This window comes from Mus pahari, chromosome 16 (assembly GCF_900095145.1).
Source record: "Mus pahari chromosome 16, PAHARI_EIJ_v1.1, whole genome shotgun sequence".
In the NCBI taxonomy this organism is placed as follows: domain Eukaryota; kingdom Metazoa; phylum Chordata; class Mammalia; order Rodentia; family Muridae; genus Mus; species Mus pahari.
Genome location: NC_034605.1, coordinates 22,807,853 through 22,823,159, shown reverse-complemented (window position 1 = coordinate 22,823,159; position 15,307 = coordinate 22,807,853). Strand labels below are relative to the sequence as shown.

Below are 15,307 nucleotides of genomic sequence, written 5' to 3'. Positions count from 1 at the left end.
GCCTGACAAACACAGAAGTGGATGCTCACAGTCAGCTATTGGATGGAGCACAGGGCCCCCAATGGAGGAGCTAGAGAAAGTACCCAAGGAGCGGAAGGGGTCTGCAACCCTATAGGTGGAACAACAATATGAACTAACCAGCACCCCCAGAGCTCGTGTCTCTAGCTGCATATGTAGCAGAAGATGACCTAGTCGGCCATCATTGGGAAGAGAAGCCCCTTGGTCTTCCAAACTTTATAAGCCCCAGTACAGGAGAATGCCAGGGCCAAGAAGTAGGAGTGGGTGGATAGGGGAGCAGGGTGGGGGGAGGGTATAGGGAACTTTCGGGATAGCATTTGAAATGTAAATAAAGAAAATATCTAATAAATATATATATATATGCTAAGATTCCAAGAGCTATCATGCCCCTGCTTTGCCTCATTCCTTCATCCCTCAGAAGGGTTCTCAATTAGGTGGTTACTCTTTGTGTAGGGAATACTTAAAGTATTAAAAACCTGTTCCCGGGGTTATTAATTAATGGATGTTTTAAGGGCTATGGAAGTATATATAACTTTACATACTACAAGTAAATACATCTTTTGTGAGTGATAATTAAATGAAGTAGTTTTACCCCATCAAGCTTCCCAGGGTGGCAATTCATCTGTGATGTCTACCACCTAGTGGTCATTTGGGGAATTGTCACTGGGTTATGGCTAGTGGTAGTTTTTTAGGTTGTCTTATTGTGTCAGTAAACTGTTAGCCCCTGTGCCTGCCCAGTCACGCTGAGGTGACGATTGCTCTGCTTCCTATCGAGATGCTATGTCTCCTGGACATAGTAACAGTCGTGTTGTGTGGTTTTTGCATTCAGCTGCTCTTTCTGCAGGCGTCAGTGCCTGTTTCCTTACAGTGTGACACTGCACCACTTGTCGGTCACTGGCACTTCAGACTGCTGTTTGGGCTGTTAATAAGGAACTGGGCCAGGAACAGCCACTTACGTGTTTGAACATTTATTACCTTTCTTGGGTGGAAGCTGCTCATCGCAGCCCTCTCCTCCGCACACACTTCAGGCTGTGAATGTTGGCTTTATTGTTATGACTCCATGCTGTTGCACACTTCTGCTTTTGGTAGGCTAACAGAACCACAGAGGTGCTTGCTGTCTTTAACTTACATGTCCATACATACTGACATCCCTTCCATAACCCCGCTCTACATCCCTTAGGTCTTTTCACTTTATATTTACTTCACATTTCAATTAAATTCTGTAATAATTCCACACATTTATATAACACAGTCTGATCACACTCCACCCTACCCTGCCCACCCTAGTGAACCCCTTCTATTCTCTGCAGAGACCCTCTCATTCTCATGCCTTCTCATTTGGTTTGTTGTCTACTGGATTTAACCAGAGTCCTGTGAGCATGGGTGACGCTGTCTACTGTCACTGGGGAACTCACCAGTGACCACACTACTGAAGACAGTGACTACCCCTTCCCCAAGACCCACCAGTATTCAGTAGCCCCCCCAGGGAGAAGCAGGGCCCCCATGACCACCCAAACCTCATTCATGATTGGTTATTGATCTTCCCAGTCTTGTGTAAGCAGCTACAACTTTTGCAAGTTTCTTATCAACTATCTAGATCATGCTCATTGGATAGTGAGTGGCTCACACTGTCTTCCCTGTCGTGACTGCATGGTCTCTGAGCCTCGGAGGAGATGCAGATGTCCTCGTTAGGACTGAGCAGACAACACTCATATTCTCAGCCAGGAGATTACCTGCAGTTACCCCAGTCCGTGACAAAAAGAAGCCTCTCTGAGCAAGGCTGAAGCCTCGGCCATTTGTCTTCGAGCCCACTCCAGGTGGTGCCTGCCTGTGGGCTTCTCGGGTGTTGTGTCTTAATGTCAAGTAAGCCTAGCTTATGAGTCTAGCCTGATGATGATAGGGTATTAGCTAAGATCACTTAACCTTCACTCTGGGTCATACAGGAATTTGCCTGTGGATTCTATCTAGAAGTTTCAGTCAAGATTAGGGTATTTATGGTTGGTTGGTTTTGCTTTTTTTTTTTTTAGGATTATAGTATATTTTAATTACTTTTCATATATAAAAGAAATTCAAGACTACATGCACATTCTTTTGATGTCAGATATCTCTGTCCATTTGTTTTTAAAACAGTTATCAAAACAGTGACTCCCCCACTGACCCACTTGACATATTTGCTAAAAGTCATTTGCTGAGAGTGTGCCAAGCCAGTGGTTTCTCTGACTCCCTTTGGATTGCGTTTAATCTTTTCCTACTTTGTAAAAACATCACTCATTTTACTTGGTTTACTTTGGTCCTTTCTTACGTTCTGATACAGGCCTTTAAAGCTCTAGATTCTTCTAGACCTTGCTTTACTGGTACGCATGTATTCTGACCTGCTGTAGTGTTCCCTGATTATCAGCAGGTTGGTGACATGGCCCTCTGTGTAGATCTTTATTCACATTTCTTCAGCCATTAGGTATATGGGTTGATGGCTCTCAACAACCCCAGGAACATTTGGCCAGTATTTCTTCAAATGTCTTCCTGATCCCCAACCTCCCAGCGTCTGTGTCTGCACAGTGCCCTCTGCTGTGCAGTCTGCATGCTGTCAGTCACTCCCTAGTGAGCGAGGACTCCTCCCTCCTGCCGGGCCTGCCTCCCCTTCCCCTCACAGCCGCTCCTGACTGCTCTCCCATTCCAGGACTTGTGTTTCAGTCTCTGCTCATTAATGTTACCCCATTTTGACAATCTCTGGCTGTCTTTTTCCTCTTGTCTTTCTTTACTTTCTTAAACTGATTGTATGTATCCTCTGAGTGTGTTGACTATTACTGCTTTAGTGTTTTCCTAATTAAATATAGTATTTGCAGGCACACAGAGGGTTGAGTTTTGACTCTCCTTTTATCTTTCTCAGGATGATCATTAACACATTGTGTTATTTTCCTTTAAATAATGCTTCCTATAATTTCTGCTGCATTCTGTTGAATGTATAGTGAAGCAGTTCTGGATTTGTTTTTGTTTTTTGTTTTTTTTTCTCTCAAAAGGGCACTGTTGAAATTAACCACAAAGTACACTGTATATAGAACAAAGCGACTTCTCTTTTCTGTTCCTCCTCCTCCTCTCCATCCCCCTCCTCCTTCTCTTCCTCCTCCTCCTCCTCCTTCTCTTCTGCTTCTTCCTCTTCTTCTTCTCGAATACTTGATTTTTAAACTTTACCACGTTTTAAGAAAGTTTGTATTCCCAGAAGACTTCCTGTATGTACGGAAATCCTCTCCCCGCCCCAGGTCCCTGTGCACATCCCCAACACATCTGCCTGTAGCTTCCTGTCCTCTTTTAACGTACCTAATCCACTAAGTACAATCAGTGCTGCCTATATGTGCATGGGTGTTTCGGGGTAGGGTAATCCATCGGGGCTTGGACAGCCCACCAGTGGCCACCCCCTAAAAGAAAAGCTGCCAAAGCTCCTTAACCAGGATGGGCCCTTAGGTGCCCTCCACCTTCCACGCTGGGACATTAACCTCCTTGATCTTGGGCAGCTATGTAACCATAGCTGCTCTGAGTTCATGTGTATGAAACGTCATGCCCAGTGGACAGAATTTTGTAGCATTCGTCCACGCCCTCTGGCTCTTTCATTCTTTTTTTTTTTCTTTATTTTTTCATGTTTCAATAAAACTTTATTTATAAACAAAAGTGATAGGTCAGATTTGGCCTGGGTGCCACAGTTATAACCAATTATTATGTTAGCGGGAACCCTAGATAATAATAATCACATCTGCACATGAAATGGAAGCTGCTGGCCAGACAAAGAAGTAGGCAGAACAAAAACTTGGTACAGGTGACTGAAAAGAAGTTTAAATTTTTCATTTTGGCTACCTCTGCTTCTTTCCACCTATAAATTTGCTTAGAAAGGGGAAACAGATGGAAATCCTCTCCATTCTCAGTGAGATTAAATAAAGGCTTCCGTGAAGCGGGGTTTGTTACCGTGACATTTCTGGAACAACTTTAGCTCATTCATTCTTGCTTTGCCTTTTAAGCCTCACTTCCCAGAAGTCTCTGGACTCTGCCATGCTTAGTGGTATATCCAGTGACTAGACAGAAGTCATGTTCAAGCTCTTGACTAAGGCCTCTCACCTCTGCCACATGGCAAATGGAACTTTGTGTAGAAGACCCAAGACAGAAACAGCCATTCATGCCAGTCAGCCAGGCGGTATCCATTGAATCTCAGAGGAGCAGGACTGCTCAGCCTGGACAGTCTTCTGAGACACTTTTATTGAAAGGAGGCAGTTAGCCCACCAGAGTCTCCATCCAGTTCAGCAGCAGTGTGGTGGAACAGAAGAGAAGCCTGAGCACTCAACGCTTACCTAGCGACCCCACATTCCCTTGGCATGGTTAAAGTTTGTGCAGTTAACACATGGGGCACAACCTTAACACCACCATTCCTTCCCTGTGCTTGCTCTCTGCTTTATAAGACAAATGTGCACTGGAAAGCACATTATCTCCCGGTCTGTGTCTGCAGCCCATGAGGGTGGCCACCTCCTTATCTGTGCCTTGTCTTCTCACTCTCCTGAAATCCTTCCCTGATCGTGAGAATGCTGTATACTAACGTAAAAATGTGCCAAGCTGACCTGTTCATCAAACTGAGGGGCAATATCAGCTCATGGTGTTTTCTTCTAGTTGTGTGTGTGTATAATTTCACACCATGGTGCTTGTACTTGTTAGAGTAAAAGCAAGATTCTTTTTATGAAGTTATGAGTTAAAAATTAGCTTCCTTCATTTTGTTGTGGATATTTTGAAATTCTCAAAGATATGTAAGGGTTATGTTATATGGTTATTTTCTATTATTTCTCCATATACACACACATACACACACACACACACACACACATGTGCATATATAGATTTGGGTTTTTAATTTTGTCATATGTAAGCTTAGACTTGCAAACTTCTTATTTAACTATTTGTTATGAATTTGCTTCTGCAATAATTTCCATGTTATTATAAATTATATATAAATTAATTTTAAGTGAGTGCAAGTTATTTCACAGAAATGTAACTCAAAGAATATAACTCAGACTGGTAGCTCTGATTTCTGATCTTTAGAGGAAAAAGTCCTGATAATAATTAGTATTTTTTTGTTTGTTTGTTTAGTAAAGATACAAAGGAAGGAATTTCAGAATTAGACAGCTTACTCAATTGTAGAAATACCTAAAGGGGAAAGTCTCCTCTCCAGAGAGCTGGTCAGTGATCCCTGGAGCACTTGACCACCTGGCAGCACCTTCCTTTAGCATTAGGAATCATTACTGTGGGGCTGGAGAGATGGCTCAGCGGTTAAGAGCACTGACTGCTCTTCCTGAGGCCTTGAGTTCAATTCCCAGCAACCACATGGTGGCTTACAACCATCTGTAATGGGATGATGCCCTCTTCTGTTGTGACTGCAGAGAGCAATGGTGTACTCATATACATAAAATAAATAAATCTTAAAAAAAAAAAAAGAATCATTACTGTGCCCAGTTCAACCTGTGCCATGGTTTCTAAAACATCTAGATTAAATATAGATTAAGAATATATACACAGTGGGGCTGGAGAGATGCTTCAGTGGCTAAGAACACTGGCTGGCATTCCAGATTGTTGGATTCAATTCCCAGCACCCATACAAGAGCTCATTATAACTGGTAACTCCAGTCTGGAGACTTATGTTCAAGAATGCATGTATTTCGCAGTCATATGCAGACAGAACACCTATACATATATTTAAAAAGTTTAAAACACACCAACAAGTCTTAACGAGGGAGATGAAGCATAGGAAGCGATAATCCTTGTTCTGTGAATACCTTTGACTAGTACATAAGTGAGTCTGTTCACCAACCTAGTCCAAGGTAGACATGGTGTTAGAATTCTCTCCTACAGAACCAAAGGTCAAACGTTAAAATGACAGTTTATTAATCTGTTTCTTTTTTAGATCTACATTATATTTTATATCTACATTTCAGTGAAGAAGCTTGTAACATTAACACAATAAGACCCTGGCTTTTCTTTTCTTTTCTGCCTCATAGGATCTGAAGAAGAAGCTGAGGAAAAACAGGACAGTGAGAAACCACTTTTAGAACTATGAGTTCTGCTCTGTGAAGTGAGTGTTAATAAATGAAATTTTATCAACAAAGTGTGGAAGTGTGTCATGTAGTGTGCAGCCAGCCAGAGCCAGATATATCCTGCTTGTGTGTGTGCAACAATTCAGTCTTAGGTCTTCATATTGTATATGGGTTGTAAATATGTAGCTTAAAAGAACCCTCAGAGACCCATATTTCTAAGAAAATAAGGATTAACTTAGCCAGACTATCAGTGCCAGCTGCTGGCTTAATTTCAAACACCCTCCTAACACGCCTAAGGTCAGCTGTCCTGTGAGGTGTGGGATTGATGCTGCCTCCCTATTACACTTGTGGATGGAGAGGGTGGGTGAGGGACTTCTCTGAGGTGGCACAGCATAAAGTGGGAACTGAGCTCAGACCCACCCAAGTGCACCCCAGGGACTTGTGTAGCTCCCCACAGGGATACATCTCAAGGGTGTTAGTGTGTCTCATAGAGAAGCTGTGAGCTCTAGCATGGAGGATGTTGGCGAGTGTCTTCATATGACAGGTAAGTCACTTGAACATCCTCATGCAGGAACAGTAGCAGCAGGCAGGCAGCCAGGCTTTTGGCCATAACCTCTGGGGGAAGAGGCTCTCAGACTGTGGCTCACAAAGCAAGGCAAGGCAGATAGGCCTCTGGCCCAGCCACTGCCACAGCAGATGAGCCCTGTGTCTGTGACACTGTCAGCACACAGCCCAGCCCAGCCCAGCCCAGCAGCTGGACACATAAGATGCAAAACTGTCAGCATGAAATTACCATTGTTCATGTTAAAGCCTTTGAAGTAAAGCTGTATGTTGGCCTGCCGGTGTCCTTTGTGTGTCTGTCACAGCCCACCCGCAGTGCAGTGAGGAGGTGGAGAGGCAGCTCAGCACTTGGCTCCAGCCACTGCTCACTGTGTCTTTACTCTTCTCTAAGTGTGAAGAACCTCACGGCGCGTCATCCAAGGAAGATAGCTGAGGTGGTGGACCTGCTCACTGCTGGATGCTGAGGAGCTAGTGAGTTTCTTTATGGTGATACCTCATGGACATCGCTCCACCTCCACTCACATCCTCCCTGCCTGCGGCCACTGGGCCATGCTCTGCTCCTTCCTCCAGTCTGTGAGCTTCCGTCTGACCTGATAATGAGTAACTCGGTCTTGTGCTGCATCTGAATCAAAAGACTGCTTAATATATTGAAATAACAATTTTGTAGTGAGTGATGTACCTTTTGGTTTCAATTCTCAGAATGTCAGAATGTATTTTGTTTTTGTCTCATGTCTCAGATTTCTTTTGTATTTCTTTTTTAACTCCTTACATTTCACTTGTGTTTTTAAACTCATGCACATGTGCTCTTTATACAGTTTTAAAATAATAAATCCAACGTATCAAAATGACAATTGTGTTTTGTCTATATTATATGTTTGTCCAGGAGTGGTGGGTTACAGGAGGAAGAGGTGTGGCCTGGGTGCATAGAAACCATTGGCCTGTGTTTTGTATGGCTCTCTTGGGGCTTCTTATTCTGAGCTACGGTCTGATGTGCTTCACGCAAACGACCTGCAAAGGCTGTGGCTGCTTTTGCTGCCCCTTTTCCTGCCCGTTTAATTCCTTAGGATTAATACGAGCTCATGTACGTCATCGGCTATTTTCCCAGCCACTTTTCCAAATTCACTTTCGGCTTGCCAGAAGGGCAGACTGTGAGGCTCCACCATTGGCTGTGTCATGCTGGGAAGGTTAACTATGTGCAGGAGCAATGCTTCAGGCTTGGGTGGAAGCAGGCCCTGTGCAGATCCAGTCCTGCATATGCACTGTTTCAAGAGTATGCCCACTTGAGCAGTGCCACAGGGAGTCTGGCAGGGAGACTGGGGTGCAACCAACAAGGGCTACTTACAGTAAGAGTGGAGCGAACACTCTAGGTCTGTTCTTGGGACAGGACCTCAGGAACTTGATGGAACAATTTCAGTGACAATTTCCTGGGTCAAGAGTGGAGCAGTATGTATTTGAAGCCTAGCCGGATGTCAGTGCTGAGAGAAAGTGCCGACCCGAGCCAGCAGATGCAGCCAGTCCTCTTGGGAAGACGGCAGCCATGTGGAGTTGACCGATCACAGACACAGGTGGACATTGTATGTGTGCAATTGTGAAATCAGGGGTAGTCATGCTTCCTCTGGGTCAGGACGAGTGAGCCCTGGGGTGTGGGCGTCGACTGTGTACCCAGCCTATTCTCTGACCTCTCATGACTGCACGATGGTATCCTAGAGTTAGCGTCACTGTGATGCCTCGGGTAGCAGCCCAGATGACTGTTTCAGAATATTGGGTTGGCTTCCATCTCTTTGCTCATAAAGCACATTACTGCGGCCTGCATCTCCATCAGCTGGAATCAGAGTGAACATTTAGCACCCTCTTTATACTCTGAGGAAAAAAAAAAAAAAAAGTTACGAGTGTCAGCATCTGATTCCAGCTGAAGCAGCTGAGCACCGAGTGTCCACCCCAGGAGTCCTGCTGTCCACAGTGTGACTGTGCAGTTTGACAGCCACCACGCAGCATGAAGCTAATTTTTTTTTTCTACTAGCCGTGGCCTTTTGAAGCAGAGCAGAACTGGCTGCGGTTTAACTGCTCTTATTTTCTCTTCTAACACCCTAGCTACCCTTTGTGTCGCCCCAATCAGTAGTGGTGGGTTTGACTTTGAGCATTTTCCAGGAAGCAACCACATTGACCAAACAGATAAACAAAAGATGCCTGAGAAAATAAAGCCNCCAGCCATAGCAGCACCATCCTGCACACCATTAACCGCCGGTGTCCCCTCCTCTGCTGCAGCTGGCACACTGTACTGGCTGAGACTTGGGAGTCCATGTGGACTCGGGAAGGAGGATGCTGAGATGTCTGACCACAGGAGATGCTGCCTGTGTCCTGGCTGGTCACAGCCTCACAAAGCCCCTGCTGTTGTCCCTTCCCTGTCTGTACTTGCCACTGCAGAAAGAGTTCCATGTCTGGAAAGCCAGGCCTGGAACTTGGACTGAAAACGTCGGGTCAACTCAGGACCATCAAGGAGTTATCTCCGAGTCTTGTTCATGAGTTGCCCCAAAAATGTTGCTCTGCTTCCTTTCCAGAGAACCTGCTATTTAGATGGAGACTGATTATAAACAGCCTTTTCAGTGTTAAAGTTAGGTATTATTGACTCAAAAGTAGTTCTGACTTGGTAAGTGTCCATTAGGAAAGGTGTGTCACAAACACTGGACTCTCATCCAGCTACCACATGTAGAACATTTAGCTTATTATCTCTGCTTACAGAAATGCACTAAGAGGTGCCAGGTTTGCTGGTATTACTGCACAGTAGAAAATGGGGCAAGAACATGAATAGACACATGTAAAGAGACATGTAAGCAGGTGTCAAACTGATGAGATGTTTATTCTCAGAAAATAAATTGATGCCACCCTGAGATCCTGTTTTATACTTGGAAGGCTAGCATAGCGTTGAAGTTTGACATGCCTCTCCTTGGTGTTCACATACACCTGGACTGCAGAGCTAAATTGGGCTCTCTGCAGGGGGGCTTGGCATATCAGTGTCACTACAGAACATGAATAAGGTATTAGTCAGTGACTGTACATATGAGCAAGTGGGCATGCCTACAGAGAGGTAAACCCAAGTGTTGGCTTTCAGGCACTGTCTACTCTCAGTGGCCTTGAACTCACCAGGTGACTCTGAATAAGTAAGCTAGACTGGCCAGTGAACACTGAGTATATGCATATTAGCCTCATCCGGGGTGAGATTAAAAGTGTGTATCACCATTCCTGAATTCTTATGAGGTATTTAGGGATTGATTTGAGTTTTCATCATTATAAGACATATTTTTTTTCTTTTTCTTTTTTTTTGGTTTTTGGAGACAGGGTTTCTCTGTATAGCCCTGGCTGTCCTGGAACTCACTTTGTAGACCAGTCTGGCCTCGAACTCAGAAATCCACCTGCCTCTGCCTCCCTAGTGCTGGGATTAAAGACATGTGCCACCACGCCTGGCTATAAGACATATTTTTGTTTTGTAAAATTTATTTAATTGCAAAATAAAAAAAATACAAAGTGGTATACCTAAGTACTGGAGAAAACCCCGAGGTGGGTTGTCTATACGTTTTCTCTTTGCTTTATAATTGAGTCATGGAGTTTCTAAACTAGTTGTATTTATAGTCGAGAAGTATTTGAAGGACTCTGTTTGCCCGTGCACCATGGGTGTATAAGAAAACCTGAAAAGCTTGCCAGCCAAATTCTCCCATCTGTTGAGGTGGTTGGAACACACTCAGCTTTTTCTCAAAGGCCTGCCTTAGGGGTAAGACTGGATCATTGTAGTCGAGACCTTTTGAAGTTTTGGAAACAAAGGCTCCTGTTCAGACAGGACTTTCCGCATGTGAGATTGTGCAAATCTTTGTTTTCTCTGAGTGTCTTTGAGTGCAGACTTCTGTTCCCAAATTTATTTTATCCCAACCTGTGGTATGTAACACAACCGCCTTGGTGGACAGCAAGTCTGAGTAGAGGTCAGCCTGGCATAAACAAACTATAACAGGTTGGTTTCTAGCTCTGTAATTTTTTTCCCATTTTTATTAGATATTTTCTTCATTTACATTTCAAATGCTATCCCGAAAGTCCCCTATACCCTCCCCCCTAGCTCTGTAATTTTAACAATATCATAAAACCAGGAGGTGAAAGGAAGATGTATCATTCTCTCAATCAGTTCGTAGCCTGGTGAGGAAGATTTTCCTGAGGAATACCTTTTTCTGCTCCATACCAAATGATTTAGAAGGCAAGAGCTGGGCTGGTGAGACCAGGCAGCCTGGGTTCGAGGCCTTGCTCTAGTTCTTAGTTGCATAGTTCTAGGAAGCATTCTTACTCAACTAGGCCTTGGTTTCCCAATGTATAGAATGTCACTTAGCCTTGTCTAACTGTACAAATGAGATATAAATTAAGGCTCCACATACCATGATCAATGTTCATTAGGCTTTCTGCAATTGAATTGGCAGGTGCAAAGAAACTGGAATATGTTCTCTACAGCGTAGTTAAATTTCAGCACGAGACTAAATCATACGCATAATGTAATGTCTATTTCACATAGCTGGGAAAAAAAATGAATGCTTTCAAAGACTGAAAAATATTTAAGGAAAAGTTGTTTACAATGATTTGAATTTTTTATAGTATAGCTATTCATCAAGTGTGGGGTTCTGTAATTACATATACATGTTATGGATCACTGTGGGAGGGGACAGAGTAGGAGATAGACCAACTCTCTCAGACGCTTAAAATGGCTTTGAAGTGTGATTTCTGGTCCAGGGTTCTCCCATCAGAGCACACAGCTTCCCTGTATGTATCAATTTTGGTGAACAAACCTTGGATGAAGAAGGATGTACAACTGTCTTCCTCTTCAGATGTGTACTGAGTCTTCCATACGGCAAGTCTGAGGACTTCCAGCATGGAAGAGCTAGCTGTCAGAATGTTGTTCCCATCCTGAGAGCATTAATAATGGCCCCGTGATACCTGAAGCTCATGGCCACTTCATTGGTGCTCTCCCAGAAAGAGCAGGGCCATGGTAGCTACTCACAGGGGAAGGCAGAGTTTCTGCTGATGACAGAGGGGGAGACCGCTGTGATTCCAGAGCAGAGCAGAGTCTTTCCCAAAGAAGAAAATATGAGAATGGATGAACATCAGGTGACCTGGAGTACATGTAAGGAAAGCAGAATGCAAGCCCTTCAAGGAATTCTTGGGAAGATTCAAGCCATTTGTTTTATTTTTCTGATTGAGAGTGACTTAAGGAAGGCACATAATAATTGCATAATTTATCTATGTCTATGCAACAAATGCACTGAATTCAGACAAGCCTCATTTCAAATTATGACTACTAATTGAAAAATCAGTGAATGTAAATGTTCTATAGGATAGAATTATACTCACATCAGTGCACTCAGAGATTTGTAATTTGCCTGGTGCATTAGTAGAAGCTAAGCCTGTGTCTGTGTGTGTGGTTTGGGTGTGATATGCAATATTTCTAAGGTAAAGTCTGGAAAATAGCCTGAGGCTCTCAAGGACTAGCCAGCATAGAACTTTATTAACCCATGTAATGTGCGCAGCTCCAAAGGGCACATCATTCCTTCTTTCACAGGAGGAAACTGGTTCAGTATTTGGTCTCACAAAGACTCTAAATTCTGGATCCAGGGTTGAAACCTAGGTCCACGGGTCTACAGTCCATGTATTCATCTCTTCCATTAGCTTTCCTCTCTGTGGTTTAGGCAGCTCTCATGGGAACAATGTGAGGATTGGGAAGCATGGTACTGTGAAACAGGCACAGATCACATAGCACACATCCTGTTGCCATGGGAATGACTTAAACCTGATGACCTAGTTTCCCCTGAGAAAGCAGTCCCATTGGCTTCTGTACTTGGCTGCATCTCCTAGGACCCACTGCTCCACCATATTTTTCCATCTATCGTCTCAGGTTTAGGATTATAGTATTAGACCTTGTTACCAACACATATAACATGTCCTAGTTCCCATGTCATGTTTCTTTGCACCTCGAACCTTCAATCACTATCACAAATGAAAACACACATCACACCAAAAGTAGGCTGGATTTTATTATTGTATTTTGTAAAACAACACACAATATTCAAGTTCAAATAAAATTATTTAGGGCATATGAAGTAGAGGCTTTGGGGGCATTATCTGGTTCTAGGGCATGAAATAGGGTGATTAGGAGCGGCAGTTTGTGTACATTAGGCCTGTGATGCTGCGACCTGCTAGAGGGGCTGAGAGAGGATGGGTTAGGATGGCTGGATGCTTGGAAGCTACTATCGATTGAAGAGTGAACTTGATCAGTTTCCTCTCTACTGGGAAAACTATAGTAATGATACAAAAACCATGCATATGTGTCCTCGAAGTCAAAGCCAGCAAGCAAGCCCCACTAGACCCTCAGCAGATATTGAGATCCAGGAAGGATGAAGACAGCAGAACTCTCCTGTTTCATCATCCATTATAAATGTTGGCCATCACAAGACATGGCTGCTCTTCTGAACAGACAGAATACAACGAAGGCCAAGTGGACCATGCTCTTGAAGAACAGGATGAGGTAGGTGTAGAATGCATAGGTGGTGGTGGCCTGAAGCTGCAGCATATCTAAAGGAATCCTGGAGTTAGTGTCATCTGCTCTTTTGACAAAACAGCACATATAATCAACTTTTTTTTTTTTTTTTTTTTTGCTGATGGCCTGCATTGAGGGACAACTCAACACTGACCGCTCTTAGCAGGAAGAGCAAGAAGACTCATCGTAGAAGTCAAATTAATAACAACACTTGATAAGTTCATTTGTAACCTTCCTACTACTGAAAAGAGAATTTTCACTCGGTATAGATGCATCCATTTGAAGGTTAAGTATGGTATAAGGTTAGAAATTTTCACTTCTGGCATATCTAAATAATAACAGATAATATCCATCACAAAACAAATTCTAAATAATATTATGATACCTTTGCAATAAAACATTTACATTTTTCATAAATTAATTGCTTTTGGTAGAAGGAAGAATTTTCATTTCTATTTGCAATAAAGTGGGCACAGAAAAAAAATAGTTTGCGTCTTATGTATCGAATTACCCTCGGCCTAAATCTTTGTCTACAGAAATGATGGTAAAGAAATGTTGCCTAATTACTTTACATATTTCCAAGTATAGACATCAGCCCAGACATAAAAATATAAGCACAGATACAATGTAGAACATCTGAAGCACTGTAGGAGCCTGCAGTGCTCCTCCAGGAGACGGGAACTATGGAAACCCAATGCTAGCACAGGGGGATGAACAGAAGATTGGAGAAGTGAGCACTATAGAAAAGCCTGAGGCGCCCTGTCAATCCAGGTTTCCCAAGACACTCACCTGTCTTTCTCAAGGCTCTCATTAGTATATAATGGCTAATTGGAGTTTTATAAGAAGTATATGCTGTCATCGATTAATACAGTGATGGAATGGGAGAACCACAAAAATAGCTACTTAATGAGTCAAGGCCATGATTGTTTCTGGCTTAAAAATAAGAGGTCTCAAGTAAGGAAAAAATTTTAACTCTGTCCTTGGTCAGGTCCATTCCTCATGTGGTACCTCAGATTCTGAGTTCATGGCCCCGAGGAAATGAAAAAGCAGTTAGCCCTAAAATAGATAAATGAGTCTCATTTTGGTGTGCGTATCAGGGGAAAGGAGCAGAAACTAGTACTCACTCTGTTCACTAAACATGATGAGTTTGCTGGGCATCTGACACCGTGGCACTCACGTGAGTAACTGGGAATTTAGGGTAATCATTCTCCATTTCCAGGTGAAGAACACTCTGATTACAGAATGGAAGTCACTCATGCATATATGTACAGAAGGGTCACTAGGAAGACTGGACCACTAGCCAGATACTGTATGAAGCCCGTTCTCTTGCCCATTCATATAGCATTGCACAGAAGACAATACCTTATTCTGTGACTTAGGGGCAAGATGCAAAACTGAGTGGAGATCAGTTACCATTTGATGATCTGAGTTGTACCCCAGGTCTGATTGTGTGACATGTACAGAGGACTTAATATTAGCTAACTAGCCACATCTGAACAATGGAGGAAACGATTACAGTGTATGAGAGGAGTCACAAGAGAGATAGATACACAACACACACACACACGCACACACACACACACACACACACACACACACACACACACACACACACAAAACCCAGCTCAAGGACCTTTTGTCTAAAACGGACTCTGTAGGTGTTAGGAAATGTGATCAGTAGGGGAAAAGGTAGTAAAATATCTATGTCCCCTAGTCAAAATCATATTGTATGAAGATAAATTGTTGATATGACTAGGAAACGATGGGTTTAGTCTATAGTGTCACTCAGTCTAAACTGCAGTTCCAGGTACTATGGCTTTTCTTGAAAGCCGAGAAGTTCTAACTTAAGATGATTGAGATCTTGTTCTCTATGACAAGATAAAGGTAAAGAGAGGAAACGCCGACAACATACCCTTTCTTCCTTTCAAGTAAGCTTCCAGATCAGTAGCGTTGTTAACTAGAAGAAAGGAGAACAAGTTCTAGTGAGTTACCATGGACACTATTTGACATTCTCTCTCTCTCTCTCTCTCTCTCTCTCTCTCTCTCTCTCTCTCTCTCTCTCTCTCTCTCTCTCTCTCTCTCTCTCTGTGTGTGTGTGTGTGTG

General features: G+C 43.2%; 1 protein-coding gene and 1 gene segment (V, D, J or C); one reads left to right on the top strand and one right to left on the bottom strand.

Moving 5' to 3' along the window:
* Stard3nl (STARD3 N-terminal like) overlaps nt 1-7,489 on the top strand; it is a 39,478-nt gene extending 31,989 nt beyond the window's left edge. The window contains exons 8-9 of the mRNA XM_021215635.1: nt 6,045-6,118; nt 7,033-7,489. Of these exons, the coding sequence (XP_021071294.1) occupies nt 6,045-6,103 (59 nt within the window). The 3' untranslated portion in view covers nt 6,104-6,118; nt 7,033-7,489. The remainder of the gene's footprint in view (nt 1-6,044; nt 6,119-7,032) is intronic.
* A 5,606-nt stretch (nt 7,490-13,095) lies between these two features.
* Nucleotides 13,096-15,307, bottom strand: part of LOC110334265 — a 17,150-nt gene continuing 14,938 nt past the window's right edge. Inside the window, 2 exon segments of the C gene segment in view lie at nt 13,096-13,238; nt 15,116-15,160. Coding sequence covers nt 13,096-13,238; nt 15,116-15,160 — 188 coding nt within the window.